The sequence below is a fragment of the Ailuropoda melanoleuca genome, chromosome 2 (assembly GCF_002007445.2).
Source record: "Ailuropoda melanoleuca isolate Jingjing chromosome 2, ASM200744v2, whole genome shotgun sequence".
NCBI lineage: Eukaryota > Metazoa > Chordata > Mammalia > Carnivora > Ursidae > Ailuropoda > Ailuropoda melanoleuca.
In genome coordinates, this window is record NC_048219.1 from 35,429,803 (window position 1) to 35,456,950 (window position 27,148).

Consider the following 27,148-nt stretch of genomic DNA (forward strand, 5'->3'; position numbering starts at 1 on the left):
GATTTTTTTTAAAAAAATTATTCTCTAAATATATAGACTCAGCAGAATTATCTGTGTACAGGTTAGAAAATGTGCCCAGAAGGATACCCCAGATTTACATATAGAAAAGTTCATCAACTAATCAATATTTGTTCATGCCGTGCCAATATTAATCGGTCACCTGCTCTGTAGCAGACACTGTATTAGATGCTTTACAAACCTGATATGATTTAATCTTCATAATACTTTTACAATATAGACAGTGTTGCCATTTAACAGCAGATCAACCCCAGAGCCCGGAGAATTTAAGTAACTTGACCAAGGTCACAGACTTAGTAAATGGGAGAGTCTACATTCAAATTCAGATGTGCTGGAACTTTAAAAACAGGATATTTTCACATTGGATCCTCTTAGGAATGGGGCTTACTCTTTCAGTAAAGAACGAAAGAACATGAAGCCCCCAAAAAGGAATATCAATTATCCCTATTTTTCCTGGGTACTTAGTGTTTGCTACCTTGAATTACTATTATTATCTTTGAGAGTTGTACATGTCCTGCCTCCCCATCTGACTGTAAATCCCATATAGGACAGGGTAACTCCTCCAATTTGGCAACAACATTTCTTAACAAGGACATTGTCCTAGGCATTGTGGATATAAAGTCAAGTAATAGGAGCTTTACAATCTCATGGTAGAGACTGACAAGTAAATGGAAATTTTCAGTGCAGGGTACTATGAACATTCAGGTAAGAGTGATTTTGCAGATTTGTGGGTATAAGGTAAGGCTTTTACGCTTTGCCGATAGTCAGAATTAAACAAATATTTGGAATGAAGGTAATAGTTTTACCTTAGCTTCTAGGTAGAACTGCTAGGAACACAACAAATTCCACACGCAGGGGGAGATGGTGCGTCACTCCTCAAAAGAGTGTTTATCTTCTCTCTTGGGTAGAGATCTTACTGGGACTTTCCTATTTTCCTCCAGTGTTTCTGGGAGAATCGAATCAGTGTGTTAGAAAGTCAAGAGCAAGAAACCAAAATCAATGACTGACTCATTTTTAAATTAAAAAAAAAAGATGGATAGGCATTAATACCCTGTCGTGGTAAACATCTCCAAAATCACAGAAGGGGTTGTGTAAAAATTGGGATAAAATATACTTTTTTATCCAAAAGCACTTCATCAAGATAAACCAACTGTCAAGTTTGTGAGGTCAGTAAACTTTGTCTTGGAAGCCTTCACATGTCCATCCTGGCACGTCTAACTTGCTTCACTCCTGGATCTTTTTTTCTCCTCCACACTGTTCCTCCACCCTCCAGACATTTATCCTGTATCAACCTCAGAAAAGCCCTTGCTTTCAAACTGAGGTGGGAGCTAATAATTACAGACTCTCACCTTTAGGATTAGCAACTGCGTGGGGTATTTGCGTTTTATCAGAGGACAGCAAGGAAATCAAAAATTTTAGAAACTCAGAAAAATATTAATAACGGAAGAATAACGGGTAGTGGAGTTGGCCTTTTGGGTTGGATCTCACTGAATCATGACACTTGGGCAAATACCTGTCACAAGTACTTACATGGCTGTTTCTAAGTCAATAGCCCAATTCAGCGGTTTTTGAGCATCTGCTATTAGCCAAACACTTTGGTAGGCACTAGAGATTAAAAAAAAAAAAAAAAGAAGAAGTTCCTTTCCGTACAGATCTCACAGTCCCATCAGAACATAAAGGTCTTGCCTTTTATTTGCCAGGAAACATAAGGGAAATGTTTATTTTGTTTTTAACATGTATTCTACCAACTTCCAAAATGATTTCAAGTTTTAAATACATCAGGTCCTATTAAATATAGATAGAGAAGCCAGAAACCATATGGAAAAATAGGAGTGATTGTTATATCAGGAACCTGACTCAAGAGTTGTACCTTACATTTAATCCTGAGATTCCTGGTTGCCAAGGCAAGAAGGGGAAGCACGAGGTTATAGAAGCTGCAATTTCTGATAAAAGGAAAGAACAGAAATTCATGCAAAAAAACCATATTTTTTCTGGTTTTATGTATTAGAAGGATTTTTTTGTGTACATCCTTCTGTAAAAAAAGTATCTATTCGATGTAGTTTCACATAAATTATAGAAAAGTTCTTCAAGTGGCTATTTTTCATTGAACTTCAAGGAAAGCCAAGCAAAGAACATAAAATAAGCTATTAAAGGTTTTCCTTTGGGTACTAAGCTAGCATGCTACAGATATGTTGCTTTGCTATGGTCTGGCTTTAATGAGAACAGAACTTGAAGGCAAAGCATACTGGAATACCAACTTTAATAATTAGAATTTCTTGCCTTACGTTGGGTCCTCAGCATTTTCTTATTTGGATTGCAGCCATCACCTCTTCACTGTCTTGCTGCCTGTAGGTTCCATCTCTTTCTTTTTCCTTTGCTTTTCCAAAGCCATCATCTGCACAGCTACTAGAGTGGACTTTCTGAAACCGACTCTGATGTCACTCCCTGTTGAGACTTTTTCAGGGAGTCTCTATGGCTGATAGGATAAAATCTGGATTTTGTATCATCTTCAGTCACCTCCACCCCCTTCTTTCACTTCAATTTCAGCCAGACCACACACCTGGCAATTCTCTGCATGTGTCACACCTTCCTCATGATGTTGCTTCTGCCTGATACACACCACCCTCCCGGGAATGATGTTCAGAATATCCAATAACTGTGTGACACGAGCGTACCAATTAGAACCAATGCTGATCTGGCACAGTGCTCAGGCTGAGTCCTGAAATGCCCCAGACGCACCCGATGGTAACCCTTTAGTTTTTGGATCATGAGGGTGTCCTGGGGCAAAGCAGGGGTGGCAAGGGCGGGGAAAATTATGGGGCTTGAGACAGTGACACTTCGCCAGTTGACAAAGAGCTATTTCAATATTTGGAAATAAAAATGGCTGCCTGAGTGGTACATCAGCTGAATACCAGCCTATCCATGCCCTTTCCTTCCTTATGCCCGTCTCCTTGACACTCAGTCATACAGACAGCTCAGGAACTGTCTCCTTTGGGAAGCTCTTCCCAACCTCCCAGGCATACATTGTTTTCTTCTTTCATCAAGAAATCTAGTGTATCCTATATGCGCTTTCATCATAATACCTATATTTCCCTTTTGCACAATTTTATTTGCCTCTGCATCTCTATCCGCTAGACCGTGAACGCCATGGAGACAGGGGCCATGTCTGATGCATCTCGATTTCTCAGCATTTAGCACGGCACCTAGTACATAGAAGGGACACTGCGTGTGTTTGATAAATGAAAACATATTAAAAAAATCTGTACCCTGACACACGAGGAAGAGATTTCCCAGCGGGCACTCCCACTAGGTATGAAATCTATTCATTCTGGTAGTATGTTAGTGACATAATCAATTAAGACAATTAGAACATGTTAGCAACATGGCATTTCACTGTCTTTTCGCTCCTGAAGCCTCAACTGGGGAGAAACATTCAGTCCTTCAACTAGAGGAAACGAGATGCATTCTGGAAATTTCTCAACCATACCTCTCCAAAAATAAAAAAATCCAGAACTTCATTTGGGTGACCTCTGTGTAGGCATCAAAAGAGGAAGGGCATAAAGAGGATGGGGCCATTCTTTTTTCCATGTCCCTGGTTCTCAGAGGGAAATGTACTCCTTTCCCCTATTTTTTTTTTAATCTCTTTGGATCATTGTATTTATCTCTAGCACCTCCATCAGAGTCTGGACTATGGCAGCTGCGCAGCAAATACTTTTTGAATGAACAGATCCAAGTGGAAGATGAGAAAACATAGGGGAAAAATAAAAAAAAGAAAGAAAAGCAATCCAAGCTCTTTTTGAAGGGCTATGAAATCTGGTCTTTATCCTTTCTGGGGTGCCAGAGGGGTTGCGTGATGTGTAGGGACACTGCTGATGGCGAGGTCCCCGCCGCTGCCCGAGGAGACACGAAATGCCGTCTTCCTCCAGGCGCTTCCAGGTGGAGACGGGAGCAGCAGCCAGCCACCAGTTCCTCAAAGGAGAAAGGAACAGGATGTGGCAGCAGCAGCAACTTGAGGGACAATAAAATCAAACCCAGACACTTGGAACGACACAGACCCAAGACTTTGTTCCACATCCAGTGACTCACTCAACTGAGCAAGAGCCTAAAAAGAGTCCTAGAACTCCGCCGAGTTGCCCAATTGCCCAATTGCTTCCTCCTCTGGCTTTCTCTCAACCAGAGATGCACTCTCCAAGAGAGGTGGTTTGGATGGCTTTTCAACATGTACCGTTTGTTCTTTCAGCTCCACAAAGCGCCTCAAGTCCGTGGAGGACGAAATGGACAGTCCTGGTGAAGAGCCATTTTACACGGGCCAAGGGCGCTCCCCGGGCAGCGGCAGTCAGTCAAGCGGATGGCATGAAGTGGAGCCAGGTGAGCGGGGCCGTGCGGGGCGGGGACGCAAAGAAGGCGGCGGCGGCGGTCGTGCGCACGCACATGTGCTGGCTTCAGCCGGCTGCTTCCTCCGCAGGGGGCCGTGGGCAGGTGCAGCTGGAGTGAGAGGCTGTAGGACAGGGCTGTGGTTTTGACTCTTCCGTGGTCTCACCTACCCTCCAGTCCATGGGCCTTTGCTTCTGCTTTCCTCCTAAGTGTCTTTGGGGGTTGGCTTTTGGGATTATCTTTTAATAATCTTAAAAACCTGCCTACTTTTTCAACTGGGTGGATAATGTTAGGAAGGAGATGAGGGTCCCTGTGCTACATACAGTGTATGCTTGGATTTTTATAAAATGAGGTGTTTATTTTATTTTAAAGATTTTATTTATTTATTTATTTATTTATTTATTTATTTAGAGAGAAAGCACGAGTGGGGACAGGAACAGAGGGAGAGGGACAAGCAGACTCTGTGCTGAACACCGAGTCCGTTGCGGGTTTGATTCCACGACCCCCTAGATCCTGAGCGGAAATCAATAGTCAGACACTTAACCGACTGAACCATCCAGGTGCCCCTGGACGTTTCCAAATATTTTAAAGAGAGTTACATAACATTGGTATCAAAATTGGACAGATAGCCAACACACAAGAAGATTGTAGCTCATTTGTGAGGAGATGTTTAAATGTGTTTCCCTGTTACTGGTTATCGCCGTGATTGTTTTTCTATTTAAATGGAACAACTGTCTTTCTGTCCGTCTCTCATGAGCTAGGCAAATGATGACCCCTAGTCTGACCTCCCGGGATGGTCTAGTGTTGGCTCTGGAGTCTTGAGAGGAATGTGAGTAATTCAGCTAGCAGGAGCTTTTTGAAATCTTTCTCTGTGTCTAACCTCCACGTGGACAAGAGAGAATCTTCTCCTGTGACTTCCTCAATCCGCAAAGTCAAATGGATAGAGAGGATGGAGTGTGGGCTTTGGAATAGAGAGGCAGAGTGTAATCCTGGCTCTTGCTTCTACCGGCGGTGGGATTATAGGCAAATGACCCAACTGCTCTGAGCGTAAGTGTCCCCATTTTTATAATCTGTCTATACTAATAGCTGTTACAACGCTCTTGAGAATTAAATAAGGTAACATACACAACCTATCTACGAATTATACCTACCTAGCTCAGAGGAAGTTTGAAACAAAATGCTTTCTGATCATGATTCTTTGCAAGAACAGACAAGCACCAAGGAGATTTCTGAACTAACTAACCCTTTTGTCTTCAGATCTTAACTCCTCTCTCTCCTCCTTGACATATCAAAAAACAATCTTCTGAGGGAATGACATGAGAGAAATTTGGGGGGTGATGAAACTGTTGAGTATCCTGATTGTGGTGGTGGGTACAGGAATCTATACATGTGTTAACATACATAGAAATGGATACCTTCCATCCCCCAGCAGTTTTATTGTATGATAATTCAGAAGAGGACAAAACAAAATCTCAAGCCCCACGAGCCTTGTCCTTTAACTCGCTCGCTTTACTAAAACGCAGAAGTTTCACTTCGTGTTGTTTCTACTTAATGCTCTCATTCAGCCACCCTCATTGGGAACTTTCTGCCTGGTTCTGGGAATTGAAGGGTGGGTGGGAAGGCTCTGGCTTTGGCTTTCAAAGAATTCGCAGTTGGGGGTGGGACACAGATGCGTAAGGAGATCATTACGTGGTGATAGGGGAAGTGCAGGGATGGGGAGATGAGCCTCCATCTTCTCATTATTTCTAATTATTACCAACACAGCACTCAAGGTGTGGTGGATCTTCTATAAAGGTCACACACCACTGCTTCGCACCACACTTAGCTCATGCCGGTTCACTGAGAGTGGCTAAGAAATAAAGCCAGGCCTAAATGCAGATGAAAGTGCTGACTACCGTTGCCACTAACGGCATCATCAGCAGGGTCTCAGGATAGTGCCAATGAAAAGTTTATGTGCTATTAAAAAATTAAAAGATGTACAACTTCTTTGAACCCTTTTTAAAAGGCTAATTAGAGTTCTAGCCAGTTTACCTGCGTCAGGGAAAACCAGAATCAAAATATATAGGTTTGGTACGTGGTGCTTGAGTGTCGTGCTAATGCAGTTTCATACACATCGAAGCCGCTTTACTGGGTTGATGTACGTGAAGCTCCCCCACCGGGAGACTCTTCTGCGGGTCCTTAAGTAGATATTTTGGTGGGGGGCATAATAGAGAAATCCCCCACAGTTATACTATATTCTTGGATTGATTCTCCATCCTCTCTCCCTATTGTATTACAGAAAAATGCAGTTTCATGGTATACATGTTGGGGGTTGGGAGAGGACAGTGGATAAATTTACATTTGGCCATATTCAGCATAGAAAGTCATAATTGAAACAGGGCCTGGGGGGACATTAAAACTCAACTGAAGGATGTTGTACATGTTCCTGGTGACTTTGGTGTCATTAACTCACACCAGCCATTTTAAATGGATAATTTATGCTGCCAGATGGTCCTTTTTGGGGATTTTCCATCTAGCCCAATCCCCTTTTTGGCACAGAGAACACCCTTATGTTGTTCCCACACTGATCCGGGCCTGCAAAGCTTTTCCCCAGGGGTACAGTTCATTGAGTAGGAGGCTTTTAGTGGTTCACTCATGTAAATTACCTTCAGAACATGTTGGGAGTTATGTATATCTGAACGCACCCTTGGTTGCCTACATTGGGGATAATTCTCTCAAACAAATACTAAAGGATACTTTGTTTATGCCTCAGATGTGACATGGGAAGCAAGGCCGGTACTTATGCATCACTCAGAGAGCTTTGCATCTGTTTACCTGCCCTCAAATGCTTTTTCAGGACTCCCGGCCAAAAGAGGGCCGAAGGTTGCCAGAGGAGACAAATTTCCTTGAGCAACAGGAAGGCTTTGGAAAGTAAAACAAACCAGACATGCAGTAAATTACATGGGCTCTTTCAAATGTCTTTTGTAGTATCCTGTTCCCCATTAGTTTATCTCAGCACTTTCAGTGCACAGCTCTTATTATCTGGGAAGAAGGGCATAGGAGATGAAAGATGATGTTAGTTTAAGAACATCAGACAACCTCAAGCTGACTTTTGCTTCTCTTACAATGCTACATTTGTTCCCTCCACTTAGTTTCATTTCCCAGTTATCTCAAAACTGGGTTAGATTCGAAGCTTTGAAGCTGATCATGCCCTGATGAAATGAGTCCTATGAAATTCTATCAAGCAAAAACTCACATACCATCAACTCTTGTTTATCTGTACAAATGAAAAATTACAGAGAGACTGATAATGCAAATAAATAAGAAGGAAACCAACAGGCGCCACAGCCAACGTGGGATCAGACACTGTGCGCGGTGCTTTCATATGCATAGTAAAAAATCACAGTTACAATTGTTGGAGTACCTTCTATATACCCGGTGTGTTTTTTTTTTTTAATTACCCTAAATTATGCAGACAGAATGGAATGATCTTGCCTCTGCTGACATGAAAACAGAATTATAAAAGGTTAAGTGACTTGCCTCGGGCCACACAGACAGTAAACCTGTGGATCCAGGGTGCAAACTTGAACCTAAATCTGAGTTCTGAGGTTAAGTTTTGTCTCCTATGCTCAGTAACCTCTCTCTTACCATAACGCTTATGATTATAATTTAAGATCTCATGTTTTGGGCTTATATTGAAATTAAAAACGTAATAACAAACAAAAAGTAACTCAACAGAAAGACTGAAAAATCCCCCACTTTCCTTATCCCAAACCATTGTCATATAACCAAAGCCAGAGAAGGAGTGTGGGTTATTAAATACACATAGGACACAATATATGAGCAAATAGTTAATTTTTAACAAAGTAAAATATCCATTTTTTCCCCATAAAATCAAATCATCTTCGGCATTCGGATCTTTGTTCAAATAGAACGTCTTCAGAGAGGCTCCCAGTGATCTAAATAGTTGATGTTTGTTTTCCATCATTCTGTAATTTGTAACCGTGCTTTTCTTTCTTCATACCACTGTCTACTGCTATTGTCTGTGCTGTCTCTAGAGAACATGCACTCCATGGGCAGTGGGACTTAGTCTGTCTTTTCCACTGCTTAACCCCAGCATCCATATCAGCATCTGGCACATAATAGGTACTCAGTAGGGGCGCCTAGGTGGCTCAGTCGTTAAATGTCTGCCTTGGGCTCAGGGAGTGATTCCGGCCTTCTGGGATCGAGCCCCGCATCAGGCTCCTCCGCTGGGAGCCTGCTTCTTCCTGTCCCACTCCCCCTGCCTGTGTTCCCTCTCTCGCTGGCTGTCTCGCTCTCTGTCAAATAAATAAATAAATCTTTAAAAAAAAATAGGTACTCAATAAATATTGATTGGATGAGTGGAGCCTACAAATCATTGAATTTGGGGTGTTTTCAATAAATCTAAAAACAGAATTTGCTACTAGTAGTCCTCCCAGAATTGATGTTTGCTATATTCTCAATCCATAGACTGTTACTTAATCAAATCTAATTATTAACAAGTAGTAAGCCAAACAACCGATCAACCTCAACCATGAGTAATGGTGTACCAAACTATATTACAAGTATCCCTTCCCTTAAAGGGTATTCATTTAAGTGAATCAAACCTTTTTTTTTAAGATGATACTTTTATTGGTTTTTTAAAAGATAATTCTTTTTAAGATAATTCAGTATTACAAGCTCTATATCAAGAACCACAGTAGTGAATTTTTGTACAATATTTTATATAACCGCCCTGATTTATGTCTGAAATTTTTCAGATTTCCATATCAGATTTTCTCTTCTCCAAGTATAAGGAGCATCCATGTGAGACACTGTGAGATCTATAACATATGAGTTATAACCTTGCTACTCAAAGTGTGGTTGGAAGACTGGCATCATCACATCACCTGGGAACTTATTAAAAATGCAGAATTTCAGGGGGCACTTGGGGGTGGCTCGGTCCATTAAGCTTCTGACTTGATTTCGGCTCACGTCATGATCTCGGGGGTCATGAGATTGAGCCCTGCGTCAGGCTCCCCTCTCAGTACAGAGTCTCCTTGCCCCTCTCCCTCTGCTCTGACCCCTGCTCTCTCTCTCAAAATAAATAAATAATATCATTTTAAAAAACCAGAATTTCAGGCCCTACCCAGACCAACTGAATTTTAATAGTTGGTTATGTTTATCTGGGTGATATTTATAAGTGTTAGGGATTAAGAAGCCCTCTAGGCCCTTCCTTTGACTGTGCCCCTCAGTGGGTTCTCACCATTCAGTCTTTGTCTGAAGGTACCCTGAACCTTCCATGGTGCACTCCCCAACCTTCCCCCCTACTTTAAATAGGAATGCCTTTAACATTTTTCTAGATAGATAAAAACCTAACCTATTTTAAAACAGGTCAGAGAAGGAAGCACATTCACTCATTGACTCGTGCAGTGTTTGGATACCTCACTGCGTGAAAGAATGAATGTTCTCCATCTCTCTCTCTCTCTCTCATCTTCCCCCACTTTAAGTGCATGAAGAATGACTGATCAGTATAATTCAAGTCAAACCAAGTCACTGAATCTTTATTAAGCGCCGACTGAGTACAGTATGGAGTACACACAAAGATGACTTCATCAGGTCCTTATCTTTGAGGGCAAATCAAATTTCCTCAGTTGTCAGCCACTATCTGTAAGATGGGAACTGTTGTTTCTGGCCCATCTCTGTCACACAGTTGTCACAATCAAATGAGGTAATGAACTTGAACTTCCATTCCAAGTGCCAAAGTCCTTTTTTAAAGTTAATGTTCTCTAATCATGTGAGGTATCATTAGGATTATATTCAGCTAGTGGTGGTTGAAAGCAGACAAGTTTAAATCCCTTGGAGGTAAAAGAGGAGAGTTGTTCAATCTGACTGGAGAATTCAGGACACTTTCCTCACAAAGGCAGCCATGGAACTAGGTGTCGGCTGGAACCCAGAAGAGAAACAGTCACCGGCCTGAGAGTGAGACTTGATATTTCTTAGCTTTTGATTACTAGTGTATATAAATTTAAGTGTTCTTCCTGTATCTTTCTTCCTGAGTTACAAGGCAGCTTTGTGGTTGTCCTGTGAACCTTCTCAGGCTCTGTGTCCCCAAAAGTGACTCAGTTAAGTCCAGAGTGCTTCACAGATTACCGAGTGGCACCACATACTGCATTTGAGACCACAGCTGCGTCAAGCACATGTGTTTCCGTGAAGTTCCACAATAGGTTAAGATCATTTTTTTTTAATTGTGAAAAAGCATGAAATTACAGGACTTTTGAGTGAAATTTAGTACTGTGCTTGAAAACAGGAGGTTTCTCCTGGAGAAAAATGTTCAGAAATAGCATGCCTTCCATTATGCCATGATTGTCAGACCTTACTAACGGACACCATTACGTTAGCCAAGATATCGGGAGTTTTTTTTTTTTTTAAAGATTTTATTTATTTATGTGACAGAGAGACAGCCAGCGAGAGAGGGAACACAGGCAGGGGGAGTGGGAGAGGAAGAAGCAGGCTCCCAGCGGAGAAGCCTGATGTGGGGCTCGATCCTAGAACGCCCAGATCACACCCAGAGCTGAAGGCAGACGCTTAACGACTGAGCCACCCAGGTGCCCCAAGATATCAGGAGTTCTAAACAGTTCAATGAAAAGTTTTAAAAGTCAGTTTTGATAAATAATAAGTTTAGTTGTAGTTCTCTTTTTAAAAACTTTCAGTGATAAACTTCTTTCTGAGATAAACTTCTTCCCAAAGACTAAGTAGTCTTCATTTTTGAAGGTGAAGATTAAGCAGCACGATAACATGCTGTCTGTTCTTATCATGATTATTAAGTAAAGAAATACATTTTTTAAAGGCATTTGTAAAAGAATATCTTTGTGAACATCTGGTCAACCACTTGCCTAGGACCTTTAGACGCAGAGTTCAGTGTCACCGCTACTGGGAGCACAATTGGATTTTGCAGGCTTCTGTTCATTCATTGTCATTTTAAATACCATGTATTAGGTTCACTTGGATTCCCAACTCTGCTGGTCCTAATTTGACTGCCAAGCGTCATTCATCAATTTTAAGAGTTGGGGGAAGTTTACCAACTTGAACTTGTAGCTGAGACATATAGGAGGAGGCCCATTATCAATGCCAATAAAAAGGCAACAGACTGGTAACAATAGTACATTGATCACTGACACTCTGCTGCACTAGCATATATTAGGGACAATGATTAAATCTCCCACAGTCTCCCGGTGTAATAGGAAATAGTCACTGTTACAGAACACTGCCATAGGATCAATATCTTGGCTTTGCTTTTGCATTTATGGAGCAGTGGGAAAGCATCATTCTGCGACCACATTCTCTTCCATTATCCCTTTAGTATTGACACCTGCTCGTGAGAGACTGGTGCCCCAGGGAGCACTGGGACAGTAGCAAGGGGGCTGTTGCTTTAGGGATCCTCCTTCATCAGAGACATTTCATCCCACCAAGGGGTGATTGCAGGAAAACTACATCACACAGTGAGCACTCTAAGCCCCCTTCCCAAATGTCCTTACTTTCTTTATCAAAGCTGTTTTTTGTCAGACCAAATAAGGGGCCTAAAATAACCTATTGTAATTGGAGTCCAAAAGGTTACCTATAAAAAGAAAAGAAATACTCCTCTCACCTATATATAAATGTATTATATACGAGAAAGCATCATCAAGAAAATGACTGTTATATTCCTGAAGCCTGGTATAGTACCTGGCACAGGCTCTCCATTCAATCAACGTTTGTTGAATAAATAAATAAATAATAAGCTGGAGACCACACATGTCTGCGCTCGCCCTGTGAGCGGGGCAAAGTGCTCAGGAAGCAGAGCGCTGTGTACATTTGCTGTGTGAATGAGTGTAGCCCCTCTTGCATCAGAACCCAGATGCTCAGTCTTGTGAATGCAGAAGCTCCCCCGGAAAACAGATGCTGCATTTCAGCTGGGCTCGTCTGAGTAAAGAAATTATCCAAATCTCCAAATTGTTAATTTCATGTTTGAAATTGAGGCTGTGTAAATATTCCAGAAAGGAGGAAGGAAGAGATGGAGCCTATACCTTGGATTTAGATGGGAAATCTTCTGCCCTCCCCGTCCCCATCTCCATCTTCAGCACGGCCCCGGCGGCCTTGGTTCGCGAAGTGCTGGCTCATCGCGTGGCCTTATTTAGCATGTTGTAAGGAGGAACTGTGCGGCAAAGTTTATTCCAGCCACAGCAGTCCTTGCAGGCTCGCTGAGGAGAGAGAAATAAGAGTGACATAGCATGTATCATAAAGAGGAAAAAGTACTAATGAAGAATCACAACTCTACAATTCTTATATTCTGCCATGACCCCCAGCCTGCCTGGGGACTTGAGGCCATGTCTCTGAATTTTCAGTGCCTCATATGGAAACACTGGGGACAGTAAAACAGCCCAGGCTGTGTACTATATAGCTCTGACATGATCAAATAGATGATAAGTAGGAACTCCCATTTATTAAGCACCAGCTGTGTGCAAGGTACTGTGCATAGCACCAGGCATAGAGTACTTCTAATATATGTAAAGTATACTTCATAAACCATAAGGCTTTATCCAAATACTATGTATCTTTTTGTTTTGGTAAATACTTTGACAACTCTGAAGTGCTATATGAGTTTAAGATACAAGCATACCTCATTTTATTGTGCTTCGGTTTATCGCACTTCTCAGATATTGTGTTTTTAACGAAGGTTTGTTGCAACCCTGCGTCAAGCAAGTCTGTGGGCATCACTTTTCAAACAGCATTTGCTCACTTCCTGTCTCTGTGTCATATTTTGGTAATTCTTGCAACACTGCAAGCTTTTTCATCATTATTATATTTGATACGGTAATCTGTGATCAGTGGTTTTAAGTTGCAGGAAGCTTAGATGATTGTTAGCATAGTAATAAAGTATTTTTAAATTAAGGTATATATGTTGTTTTTTAGACATACGCCATTGTACACTGAGTAGACTATAGTATAGTGTAAACATAACTTTTATGTGCACTGGGAAACCAAAAACTTCATTTGACTTGCTTTTTGGCAATATTTGCCTTATTGTGGTGGTCTGGAACCGAACCCGTGTTATCTCCAAGGTACACCTGTATGTGAAATTAAATGGAAAGCATATTGTACATAGCTGTGTCTATTATATGCAAAGCACTGTGCAAGGTGTTAGAGGGAAAAATAAATAAATAAATAAACCAAGACAGATCTTGCCCTCAAAGTGTTTACTGCCAGGGAAGGAAAGAGGGCTAACTGCTTAAACAAGTACCCAGTTGCTACAATACAGGCATGAGTATGCTAAGATTTGTGCGGTCAGGAGTTTATTCATTGGCTTGGATCACAGTCCTCCACTGTACTTGCTTGAAAAAGCTGGTGCATCAACCTTTCCATTATTAAAGGAGCATTAGTAAATGCTAGTCCCTATTTCCTTCCCTTCATAATACCAGCCTTATCTTTCTTTATCTCTAAAAAGCACGTAGAAAACCGGTATACTAGAAAACTGTCTCAGGAAGTGCGCAAAGCAATGCCATCTGACTCCAGCAAAAGATCTTTCTGCACCCACGGACTCAAATCTCCCTTCCTGAAACAGAGTGTTCTGATTTGTGGGTAATGAAATTGGGTGGAATCTAAGCAAATGTTTACTTAGAGGAAACACAATTATTCTGAATTGACATTAAAGTCACCAAAGGGAAAAATAATCAGAAAGTGTAGTTGGAAGAGAAGAAACAAAAGTGATAGGTAGATAGGCAGACAGATCAGACTTACTTAGAGTTTCCTGTGCTGGTTTTCCTGTATCTAATAAATTTTATTTATCTAGCGTTATTAGATATTTGTAGAACTCAGACAGAAGGTAGTTTTAACCTCTCATATAAAGAGAAAAAATTATTTAGCATTCTTACTTCCTCTGTTCTGTCAACACAGTGTAGATATTTCATAGACTCAAATAATACCACAATTTGATTAACAATGAAAAATAAAGTGACCTGTATTTTGTCATTGGAATGCTGCTGAAGAGTTTTATAAGTAATAGCTAATGTTTGTTGAGCACTTACTATGGGCCAAACATTGTTCTAAGAGAGAAAGAGAGAGAGAGAGATTTAATTTGTAAAAAATGATACAGGTCAACAGTAAATCTGTTTTCAGACTTACTTCCCTCTCTCATAGGTTTTTATATTTTTCCCACATACTGGTTATTCTATTCAAATGTTAAACAATCAAATACAACCCAACTGGTCTATATAGGAATAAAGTTTTCTCTTTTTTTGGCCATCAGTGTCTTCAATAAAGTAGCTTTTTAATACTCCAGAATAAGGGCTTTATATGGGGAATAGGGGGAGAGGAAGAAAGAAACCTCCCTGCCCGCACAGATCTCAAGGGTCAGTAGCTTTTCTGCCTGTGCTATATGGCAGTTTCCCCAATCGCTTTCCTGCTCGGCAGAGGATTACAATAATGCCTATTTATCCCACTCTGTCCATCCAAGGATTTCAACTACATCATAAACTCATCAATTAATCAAAGACATGGCACCCATTTCGAGATGATGGGTGAATTACATCCTACAAGATTACGAGAAATGCTCACATTGGCATAGTAAATCAGGGGCTGTTTCCTTGATAGGTTCCTGAACAACGCAAATCCTAAAATGGAGGGGGTTCCCTCCAGCACTGAATCACAAAGTGTGTCTCTCAAATAGGAGATGTCAGGAATAAAAAAAAAAAAAAAGTCACTTTATGTCATAGCATCACTTAACCTTGGTGAAAAATTAAACCACGATAGAAAAACTGAATCTGTTGAAATACAGTTAATTGGCTCGCCTCCTCAGAGTAAAGTATCACTGACCTCGCCTTCTTGACAATTGAAAGCCCCTCTGAAATTGCTGGGTTTCAAATACTGGGTTACTCTGGTTCTTGGTTCTGTGGTCTGTTTGGAGTGAGGAACTCCGTGTTGTGATTCAGTGACTTCAGCCCACTGTGGAGAACAGGCTTTCCAGATAGCTGTGAATGTTCGGTATTCACTGGGACAGTACTCCAGCTCTTCCAGGTTTTCATGTGGTCCACACCTCTTACTGCCCTTCATTTTGAAGAAATGTGCCAACCTTTAGGAATTGTACGTAATGAGAGGTAAAGTTTCCGTTTGCACTGTTGGAAATGCGCTCAAGTCATTAGATATTCAAGGAATGACAGCCCAGTATCCATTTCTAATCTGAAGTGTCCTCTGGAATACCAGATTACTCTGCCTTGTTAGGTATCCCAACCCAGAAACCACTCCACTGTGATTAGCTTCCAAGATTAATGAATTCTAGGATATCAAGATTACTTATGACTCAGTGCCAGTCCGAATTTGCCATCTGCCTTTCAGCCATTTCATGAACCCAACAGAAGAGAAGGTTTATCAAAATGGCTGTGCACCATCTCTTCTGTTTTAACACTCTTTAGGGACTGATATAAGCAGCTCTTCATGTTCTTATGTCAAAATACATATGTAAGGATTAAAAGTAGTATGGGTTGCATAAGAGTGCTTTTCAGGGCCAGTTATTCTTTGATATTTATCACTTCATAGTGGTGACACCTGCTTCTAATTTTAAGAGTTCTCTTTTTCAGTGGGTGATTTTTTTTTTCTTTTCAGAAAAGAAATCTTATCCTCAAAAGACTTAACTGGTAATTTTTCTCCTTTTGATGTGCTTGATATTTTTATGAGTTTGTCCATCAGCATTGAAGCCTTAACATGCCTTTAGTTTTAAAAAAATCTTTATAACACATAATCATGATATCGGGTTACCTCAGTTTATATCCTCGCCACACATTTGGAGACTTTTCCAGAGATATAATTTGTTATAAATGTCATTATTGCCGCTTGGACTGCTTGATAGTTGTCGTAAGTTGAGTAAAGCCGTAGAAATAAACTCTGTCTTGTGGGAGCCGTTCAGCCACTTACATCCAGTATACGTATTTGGTTGTTTTTTACATTCAGGGACATGGTTGGTGACAACTGTCATTTGAGATTGGTGAGTGGAAGGAAAAAAAGGAGAGGACCCTAGTTTTGTCTATTTAGACACATATGGAAACAGTCCTCGGTTTGAGGGGAGCCAGCCCACTTGTAGGACCTAACGTGGTCTGCTCTTCAGTTTTTATCCTGTGGAAAGACCTTTTCCTAATGGATGCTGGATAAAGTTAATTATACGAGTAGAAAAAGCTGCAAAAGATGGTATATTGCTAGCAGCCCATTCTGATTGGCCTGTGGGGAGTTGTCTGTATAAAATTGGATCCTTGTGTTGGGTTCCAAAAAAAAAGGTGTGAATATGAAGGAGAAGTGCTAAATCATGACTCCAGAGAAAATGTCGGCCACGAGCAGTTTTTAGTCTAAGTGAAAACCAAACTTTAGGATTTGGACAAATAAGACAAGGAGAAAAAAGTGTGAATCATTAACTCCAATATAAAAGCATGACAGTGATCAAGTTTCACCAAATCTAAGTGAAGACACGCAACAAAGACTGTGACTGAATGGAACTAAGTCGTTGACTTAACTGATATGAAAAACTTTGCCAAGTATTTACCCTTAGTGTCAGATAAGTAATTTTTAATACAATATTTCTAAGATATGAAGACAGTTAAGAAAACAGCATGGTTTTTAATCACTGCACTCATAAGTAAACGGATCTATCATTATGTTGTCACAAAGAATGACAGTGAGCAGAAACACGCTGCTAATCCCTCTCAGATAAGTATTCAACATAATGAGACAGACACCGTCTCTTGTGTTGAGTGTGGCATTAATCAGGAGAAGTGCAACTTTACACAGAAATTTCTTTTTTTCTGATATGTCATTGTTAAAAAAAGAAACTGTTTTGTCAGATAGTGCTTCAGAAGAGAATTTATGTAGCTGTGCATAGTTATTTCCCTTTTTAATTTTTTTATTATTATAATATTTTTTTATTAATGTTAGTCACCATACGGTACATCCCTGGTTTTTGATGTAAAGTTCGATAGATTCATCAGTGGCGTATGACACCCTTTTTACTTTTTATTTTGTGTTTTAATGGTGTTTAAGTACAGTGTGGTCCCTTCGCATGCACAGGGCTGCCTTGGAGGTCCGTGGTTCATTTTGTTTTGCACAATGAACATAACTCGAAGCGTTCCTAAGCTTTGAAATGACCCGTTGGCTCATCTATCGAAAATGAAGACAGAACTCTTGTAGAGAGAGGTTTTCCTTATAAAGAAAGGCCAGGAGTTTTCTGCATTAAATAAGAGCTCAAGAGGGAATCTCTTTCTGTGAAAAATTCCATGTTAAAGTGATGAAATGTGTTGCCCCCTTCCAGCATCCACAGGCACTGCCTTTTAAAAAAAAAAAATTTCCTTTGGCCGTGTAGCATCCAGCTTGAACTATGAACTACTGCATAGTTATAGAGTCGTATCAGTTCAGCTCCTTGCACAGCTCTATCTGCCCACTTTCTCCGTGACTCCAAGGCCTTTGATGGCAAAGAATAGGGTTATTGAAGGATGGTGGGCAGATTTTACTAAGTAACAGGTGGAGGTCAAAGTAGTTTATTTGTGGGGATGAACACAGTACAGAGATGAAAAATCAAATGCTTTGCCATAATAAGGTTTAGCAAGAAAATGCTGACTACACTAAGCTCAGATTCTAGCTGACAGAACCTTTTCTAGTGTTCATTACTTGATTTCACAGTTCAAGCAATTTGAAGAGGCCTCAAATTATATTTCTTTTTTCCCCTATGAAATTTCCAATCAGTTTCAAATTTTACCTTAAGTAAAGTGATGGGCATTCTGCTTGTATCCAAGGAACACAGGGATTAACAGTTCCCCAGTGCAGGCATATCCCAAACATGGAACATCACAGGCGACATCTCTAAAATTAAATTTTACCAGTAAGACCCTTAAACACCAGGCTTTAGATCATGTTCTAATTGACAGAGTGAGCATACTTTAATAAACACTTAACGTCACATCATTGCAACTAGTATTCTAGATAGAGAAAAGTTTTTATAAAGATGTTTACCAAGCTTGAGCACTGGATTATCCCTAGCCTGTTGGAGATGGGGAGGAGAAGGCAATTTTTTCCCCTCGCCTATGTGTAATTTTGTGTTTGTATAGTGTGTATGTTTTGCTTTGTAACTTACAAAAGAGCTACACATGCTGAAAAAATATAAAAGTGAGGTTTACCTGCTGTATCACAGTAGGACCAAAAGAATGAAAATTTATTTGGTGGCATATAGACCAGAGCTGTCTAATAGAACTTTCTGCAGTGATGTGAATTCTCTATAATCTGCGCTGTCCAACATTGTAACAACTAGCCAAATATGGCTATTGAGCGCTTGAAATGTGGCTTTGCTGAGCAACTGAATTTTTAAATTCATTTTATTTTAATTAATTTAAATGTAAGTAGCCACATGTGGCTAGTAGCTACCATATTGGATAGGGCAGATATGAACCAAACATACGTGTGATTTAGTCTTTTACCTTTCAGCTGGGTATCTAGGCAGGGGAATAAAGCATTATGCTATACTATACTGAACTTATTTTTCATGCAAAGGAAATTATTTGGTGTTCTCAGTAATTTCTTGTTTGTTCTCAGTCCTCTGTGAATGTGTGTGATTGCTCTGTTGAGCCAAAATCAACCCTTCCCTGAACACATGGGAGGATGGGATAGTTAGTGGAAAGATGGGATGGGTAGGGAATCTCCAATTTGTAAGTAGTAGGATCATGAAATACAGCATTTTAAACTTCGGTCCTGACACTGGGGTGTCTGTATTTACCCTGAAAGGAGAGGAAATCCCCTAAAAACTCAGGAAACTTTATTGTTGGCCCAGGAACCAGCTCTTTATATGACATTTTCCTTGTGTCTATTCTTTATCCTCCCGGGTTGTAAATTTTCACTCACAAATGAACATTTGGAGTACATTAGAGAACTCATCATTTCTTTTCTCCTGAATAATCCATATAATTTTTACTCCATTCTCCCATTTTTAAAATTTAAAGAAATCACTTGTATGCAAGCCTTTTAAATTACCTGAACTTCTTTATGATGTGCTAATTCTTTTGGGGGTCCTTTCTGCTCATCTGAAATGGTTGCATATAGAGTAAGAAGGATAAACCTCAGAAGCTATATTAACTTCCATTTTATTCTCCCCATCATAAAAATGATTTTAAAACATTTCTATTCACTGAAAAAGGTTAAGAGTCAGAATAGTCTGAATGTTTTACCTTTTTTATTGTTGAGTGCGTTAATCATAATAAATTACATTGAAATGAACCGTAATGGATTTTACCATTAGGACACAAATCTAAGATGACTGCAGGACCTTGAACTACCTCCCTGTATCGCACAGCGTGTGTTTCTACCCAGAGGAACAGAATGGCCCTTTAACTGTGGGATTAATCTATGCAATCACATCCTTTATTTAGCATCACGTTTGGCGATTCTCTCAGCACAAGGTGCAGATGAGATGGTCCTAGGAAGGTCCTGTTCTTGCCTATGCAGCAGCTGCTGCGTGCTCTCCATCCGGAAGAGGTGAGTCCGAGCATAAATTTGCTGGTGGTAGATGACTTACAAAATATGGTACTGGTACCACCCAACTTTCATCCTGAGCTTGAGAAACGATGTGGAAATGGCTGCTGATACCATCTGTCTGACAGACGTGACTGGGGCACCCATCGCCCATACTTAGACCTGGAGGTGTAAGGGAATAGGAATCCCGGATGGAAAGAGAACAGCCACAGTAGACAGTGTGCCATTTAGGCTGTAGAAAAATATTTGAGTATCATTAATGAGCTCGATGTTCAACCAGCTTGTGATTCGTCTGTATTAGTAAGATAGATAAATAATTGGAACTTTTTTCAGGAAGAGGCATCTCAGGGGAGCAGTGCCCTAGAAGTGGGAAGAGTTCTGGTCCCCTGGGTTCAAGTCCCGCTCCTCCCAGTAGTGATTGTGTGGCCTCTTGCCTTCTTCAGGACTTCCCTCCCTCTGGTTATCCTCTCTCTGAGTCTTTGCTTTCTGCCCGTCAACACGGGCAAGCATGCTTTACTGCCTCCCATCTTCAAGAAGCTGTGCCTTGCTTCCCCCCAACGCCCTGTAGCTTATCACCCCATTTTCTGCTTCCCTCTACGCACTCATTTCACTAGGAGTTGACTACGTCCGTTTTCCCTTCTTCGTTCCTGATCTTGTAAGCCATTCTAACCTATCTTCTGTGTGCCTTACTCTCCTGGAGCTCATTTATTCTCATTATACATGACCTCTCAATAGCATTCGACTCACACCATCACAGCATCCTTGAAATTCTTGAGTCGGTAAAACTATGCTTTCCTGTGAGTTCGGCGACTCAGCTAGGTTGCCTGTTTTGACACTGACTTTCATAGCTCAGAGGCCTCAATACTTACTGAATTCTAGATAATCGTGTGTGTTAGACTTTACCTCTGGTTGAGGTATAACTGCATTATAACATAGACTAGGATTGGGAGATACCAGTGGGTCTTAAAAAGACTTTTGATCCTGCTTGTGTTTGCAGGAGGCTTTATGGAGGAAGTAACTTGTTAAACAGGCAAGAGGCCTCTTGTGAATATTAAATGTATGTATTTACTCTTGAACGATTTAACATCTTTGGGTCATTACGTTCTTCTAAGTCTAGGCGATGCTTATTTCTTGGAGTTTCCGTCTTCAGATTACTGATAATAAATGCAGTATGTTTAATAAAATCCTAACTAATCCCTACTAATGCCAAGAAAAACCTTTGCTATATAAGACAAGATGATTCTCAGTATACTTCAGAGTTGTTTTTATTTTTTGCATGTTCATTTGTAGCTGATATAACCTCTCTTTGAATTTTTTCTTTGGATAACCAAATTAGAAACTTCAACTATAAATATACTTTATAATTTAAGGAGGACATAGTTTGCATAATATACAAGGGGACTTATATGAGGCAGTGTGGTGTAGTACAAAACATACAAGCTCTAGAACCGGAGACCTGGATCTGAAACTACCGAAAAGCTGTTTGATCTTAAGCAAGTTGCTTGACATCTCTTGGTGTCAGGTTTCTGCAATATTTAGTTATAAGTAGGCAGGATATTAATACCTACCTCTTGGAAAATGAAAACGTAAGCATTTGAGTTATTTGTAAGTACATGGCACTTAGTAGGTACTCCATAATTTGCAGATTTTATTCTTTTCAGTCTGTGTTTTGGAAATGATCAATTTGCAGAGATTTGATGACCATCTCGTTAGCTGCCTCCTGGCTCTCTTGAGGCCACTGGATGGATGAAGCTTCCAGCAGCCTTCAGGTTTGGTATAATCGTTGTTCTGCTAAAGCAGTAATGATAGGTCATTGGGAATTAGATGAGGGCAATGATCTGGAGAATACATAAAGTCGGACTTGCAGCATTTTGTAGTCCTCTCTAACCTGCTTATACATTGGATTTTAAAACAAAAGTGCAGAGTTTGCTTGTTTCCAGAATTTTTCCCAGATTGCAACAATAAATGCACACTACTAAAAACTTTCTGTTCTTGACTTTGATACTTCGAAGAAAGAAATATATACCAGTTAAATCTTCTCTGACAACTTGAACAACAACAACCCAAACTCCTACAACAGACAAGATAAGGTCCTGCTCTCCTGAGTAGCATTTACCAAGGATAATTTTCACAGGACAGTGAATTTTTGAGTAAGTCCTACAACAAAGTAAGCACTCACACTGACTTTTCACAGCTTCCCTTTTTAAAAATCCAGTGTTGTTGTTCCATTGTTTCTGGAATAGTTATAGTTTATTGTGATCTATCCCTTTTCCCCCCTTCCCATTAATATTATACCTCATTTGACTTCTAAAAATCCCCTTTAAGAAGCTTCCTTAAGCAAGAACAGCATTGTACTTTCTTTTCATCCCTGTAGGACTTGCTTCATAACTGTCCCTGTAAAGTTCTTCGTCAAAGTATTTGGTAAATCTTATAATTTGGGAGACAGACGGAGTTGAAATTATGTTTTTTCCTTGCATCTTCTTTTTACTTTCTGTAACATCAGGTTGTAGAAAAACTTACCAAAACAAACCTTGATTTGTTACAGGAAACCCCAAGAATTATTTTTGAGTTTTTTTCATGTCATTTGATCTGATTTTGTTATTGGTATTTCCTAAAAGAATCAGGGGGAAATAGAAATTTCTGAATTTATTTGGAAATAAAATTTAAGCCATTGGAAATAACCACTTATTCGCTTCTTTTCCACAAAGATGTCTTACTGTTTTCTCTGGGTGAGTGTAGGCTAGTGGAAAACCTCACTACCTAGCATGTATTTGCTAAAAATGGTGGAAGCTTCTGGAATTCTAGAGAGTAATTAGTGTCCAGTAAGCATCTTTAATGCATACGTTTCTAGCATGGACAGTAGTCTCATATTTGAGTAACATCTTAGTTTGCTATTGCTGTATAACAAATTATCACAAACATAGCTTGAAACAAAACACATTTATTACCTCATTACCTTATTACCAGTTTCTATGGGTCAAGAGTCTGGCCGTAGATTAGGTGGTCTCTCATCTCAGGGTCTCACAAGGCTGCAATCAGCATTTTGTTCAAGCTGCATTCCTTTCTGGAGATCTGAGTCCTCTTGCAAACTCTTGTGATTATTGGCAGAATTGAGTTTCTTATAGCTTTAAGACTAAAGGTTCCAGCTTTCTTAAAGCTGGTTGTCAGCTAGGGGGTCCCTGCGTTTCCTTGCCATGTCGCCCTCTCATTGGCCCCTTTACATCATGGCAGCTTACTTCTTCAAAGGCAGCAGGAGAATCTCTCTGACTTCTAGTTCATCTTTTAAAGGGTTCACCTGATTAGGTCAGGCCTACCCAGGATAATTACCTTTTACTTAATTCAAAGTCACCTGATTAGGGACCTTAATTACATCTGCAAATGTCCCTTCACCTTTGCAGTCCAACAACCTAATCACAAGAAGAGCATCCATCATATTCACAGGTACTGCCCACATTCAGCTGGAGGAGATTATATGAAGTATGTACCCCAGGGGCCAGGAGCCTTGGGCCATCTTAGAATTCTGACTCCCACAGATATTAATGATGACTTTGATGGATTCTTTGTGAGTACTGTTTTTGGCCTGTGCTTTCAAGGTTTTCGTATCGGGCCTCTCATTTACAACCACCTTCAGGGATCAGAGTCACTGAATGACTAGAATTTCACGTTTGCCTGTATCCTCTGGACACTATTTGAAACAACTCAGGTAGCTTAGGAAAATGGCAAAGTGGAGAGAAATTCAGAAAGTCTGATGGCTAGAAAACCAATGACAAGCCAAAAGCTTTCTGAAACCCATCTTCTAGGGGCACCTGGGTGGCTCAGTGGGTTAAGCATTGGACTCTTGATTTTGGCTCAGGTCATGATCTCAGGGTTGTGAGATCGAGTCCCATCTTGGGGGACTGCTTAATATTCTCTCTCTCCCTCTGCCACCCGCCCCCACTCGTACATGCTCTCCCTCTCTCTCCCTCTCTCTCAAAAAAATAAAAAAAGAAATCCATTTTCTATTTTCTTTACCATCATTGGGCTTTTTTTAGAGGAATCAATAGGAGAAAATGTCCCATTGAAACACGGCATTCTGCTAAATTTCTGCTTCTTGTTCTATAAAATTCTTTATTTTTACATAGTGAAAAGAACATTGAAGTAATATTCTGTTTGTTCCCAAAAAAGGGCAGCATTACTTTATAAACTTTTTTAAAATCTGATGCTTCTGAAAAATACATTGAAATCAAAGTTTTGCTTTATTAAGAAAAAACCCATCAGTCATTAATCTGTACAGGCATGGCATAACAGTTGTGCCCAGCTAATTGGTAAAAGAAATTGTAACAAGAAGCTTACATTTAATCCAAGGGGCAGAATCCAAATTTGATTTTAAAAATAAAAGTCAAGATTAATGTTCTCTCGCTTTTAACATAAAGTAGTTTACTACCATTTTGAAATTTTATCCTGTCAATTAAGTATACGAAGCAAATTAACCAAAACATACATTATGCATATGGAGAAAATATTAAAGTATATAATAAGGAAATGTGCTCAATACAAGTCTTTAAAAATTGAAAACACAAAGTAATTTTGAGATTCATGACAGCCTTAGGGTTCATCGTACTTGACTGCGATAAATTTAGAAGATTATACATAGTTTGGCTTGTTCTTCTTAAGTGCAGACAGTATTTCTTTTCTCTTTAACCCCTTCATGGAGGATTTGAATTTTGCTGTTTTTGAATCTGTTTACCAACTTCGTCATTCTTCATGCTTGTGATTACCTGAATTTTACCTCTATTCCCCTTTTTAAAAGGGTAAATGTAAATGGTGGATTTAAATCATGTCACTATCTCTGCTGTATTTAGAATGGCATGGGATGGAACCCATGAACTTTTCAAAGAAATGGCCCCTTTTCTGTGAGTCTAACCATTTGCTTTCTTTAATAAGGTTAGTTCAGATACTGCATTTCCTCAGTGATTCCATTGTCTGAAAAAAATTCTGCCATCTTAAAAGTTTTGACATTTTCATTTTATGTTCTATTTCTGTTTTATGACACATAATTCAGGCATTTGACTGAGCTTAAATCAGCGGACTGGTTGGCAGCCTAAAAATGTGTTTTGCGCAGGAGAGGTTTGAATGAATTGAGAGGTTTGTTTACATTTTGGTAACTTTATTTCTTCCCTTTAATTTTTTAATTTGAAATCCCTTCTCCAATGTAATTCTGTGATTATACCTTAGGCTAGGTTCCTTGCAATGAATGTTGGTCCAAAACCCCAATCCATCCTAATGATGTTAGGATATTGGTATGGTGTGACTTTGGTTACTGATTCAAAGAGCAAGGAAACAGAGCTAACGTCGCTGAGCTACGTGCTTTTTCATTCGAATCACGTAGATATTGATCTCGAATGAATGGGATCTAGATTTGTCCAGTTGGTGTGAAATCACACACCAGTTCCTAATGTCCTTACAAAGGTACCATGCAAATGTACCTACCAACTTGCAGTTTGTTTCTTTCTTGGGGTCAAACTCCCCAAGTTTTACTATGTCGGTTAGTAAAGCCACAGATAAAGCTGAGACCGTTACACGTAGTTTAAATATCTTTTCAGGCCATTTGTTGTGTTCTAGACCCTTTGTTGAATATCCTGAAAATAGAAGGAGCAAAACACACTGTATCCTTATGGAATCTGTGGTCACACTCAAAGCTTGTGTTGTAGAACCTCAGGAAATCTGAGAACATAAACGACGAGGACATATTTAGATAGAGGCCAAACTAAGTTTGGGGACAGATCTGTACCTATAAAGTGCTTGGCACCATGCATGGGAGTTAGTAACTACTCGATAACAGGTACATGCTAATGTCATTATTATTTTTATTACTTAGCTTTCCAGCTCACCCCAGTAATTCCCTGGGCATAGAATACAACACTTGTAGACATATGTAAGTAAAGGAGCTTTGATTCTTTTGACGTGAATACAGACCAGTTTTGTGCTGCAAATTTAAGAGAGCCCCAATTTGTCCTGTGATGTGGAGACAAGGAGTCATTTCCTTTATTTTTATATCCAAGTTTTCATTGTTTTAATTGGCACCCTAACAAACTGATAGATGCCTCCAGTTGTGTGTGTCAGCGTGGCTGCCGAGAACATTACAAACTCAGTAATTACAAGAGACGATTTCCCCATTATTTTCTTCCCAAAGCATTTTCTATGCTGGAAATGTTATGAAAACCTCAGAAACTATGGTAAAAATACTATTTTTAAAAATGAGTTTTTATTGTCTCTTCTTAACATAAAAGTAATGTATGTTTATCATAGGAAAAACAAGAAAGCAAAAAGAGGCAATGAAAATCACCAAATCCAACACACAGAGAGAAGCACCATTACAGTTTATGTGTGCGTTTCCTTCCAGTTCTTTCTCTGTACAGAGAAATATATTTTTAAGTGGCATCCTAGCACAACATCCTACTTTATAAACGCTTTCCATGTCTTTATTCTGTGTCATTAAATGGAATGTCGTTTTTCTCTGACAGTATTTTTTGCATGGGTTCTATCATATTTATTTAACCAGTTTCAATTGCTGGGCATTTAAGGATTTTTTTACTTTGTCTTTTCTTTCTTTTTTTCTATTATAAATAATTCCCTGGATGAGCAACTGAGTTGTCATTGTTGAGGGTTTTTTTTTTATGTTAAAATAGCTAAATTATTTAAAATGTGGAGAAAGTACTTTGGTGTTTCAGTAAGGTACCTGGCAAGATGAAATGGTTGCAGATGAGGTCTTCATGTGCCTTCGAGAGCCTCCCTTCTGAAGGCTCGCAGGGGCCACAGGCACATACAACTTTCAGGTGACACTGGACAGGGCCCCTCTGTAATTAGACAAGATCAGTCATGCCAAAAGGGACTGTGATTGAGTAGAGTAAGTTGAAGTCAATTCTAGTTGGACTTACCAAGGGAGCATTTTGTCCCCTGTTGGTTCCTGTGACAAATTCAAAGGGATTCAAAAATTTTGCGCTCACAGGTGAATTTCTTTTTTTAATTCTTTCAGTTTTATCTTTTAGGTTGTACAAGCTGTCGTGCCCTGAATTAAAGTGTGCTTATCACTCCATCCTTCTTGCCAGGAATGCCATCTCCAACCACACTGAAGAAGTCGGAGAAGTCTGGTTTCAGCAGCCCCTCCCCTTCGCAGACCTCCTCCCTGGGAACCGCATTCACACAGCACCACCGACCTGTCATCACAGGACCCAGAGGTGAGCCGCTCCACAGGCACCCTTGC

At 39.9% G+C, this 27,148-nt stretch overlaps 1 protein-coding gene across 6 annotated transcripts in view; it reads left to right on the top strand.

The window, feature by feature from the left end:
• The window catches only part of NFIA (nuclear factor I A), a 586,444-nt gene that overhangs the window by 470,625 nt on the left and 88,671 nt on the right, over nt 1-27,148 (top strand). For all 6 annotated transcript variants that reach the window (XM_034653513.1, XM_034653519.1, XM_034653517.1 and 3 more), the window contains exons 6-7: nt 4,259-4,386; nt 26,994-27,122. In XM_034653513.1, coding sequence (XP_034509404.1) covers nt 4,259-4,386; nt 26,994-27,122 — 257 coding nt within the window. The remainder of the gene's footprint in view (nt 1-4,258; nt 4,387-26,993; nt 27,123-27,148) is intronic.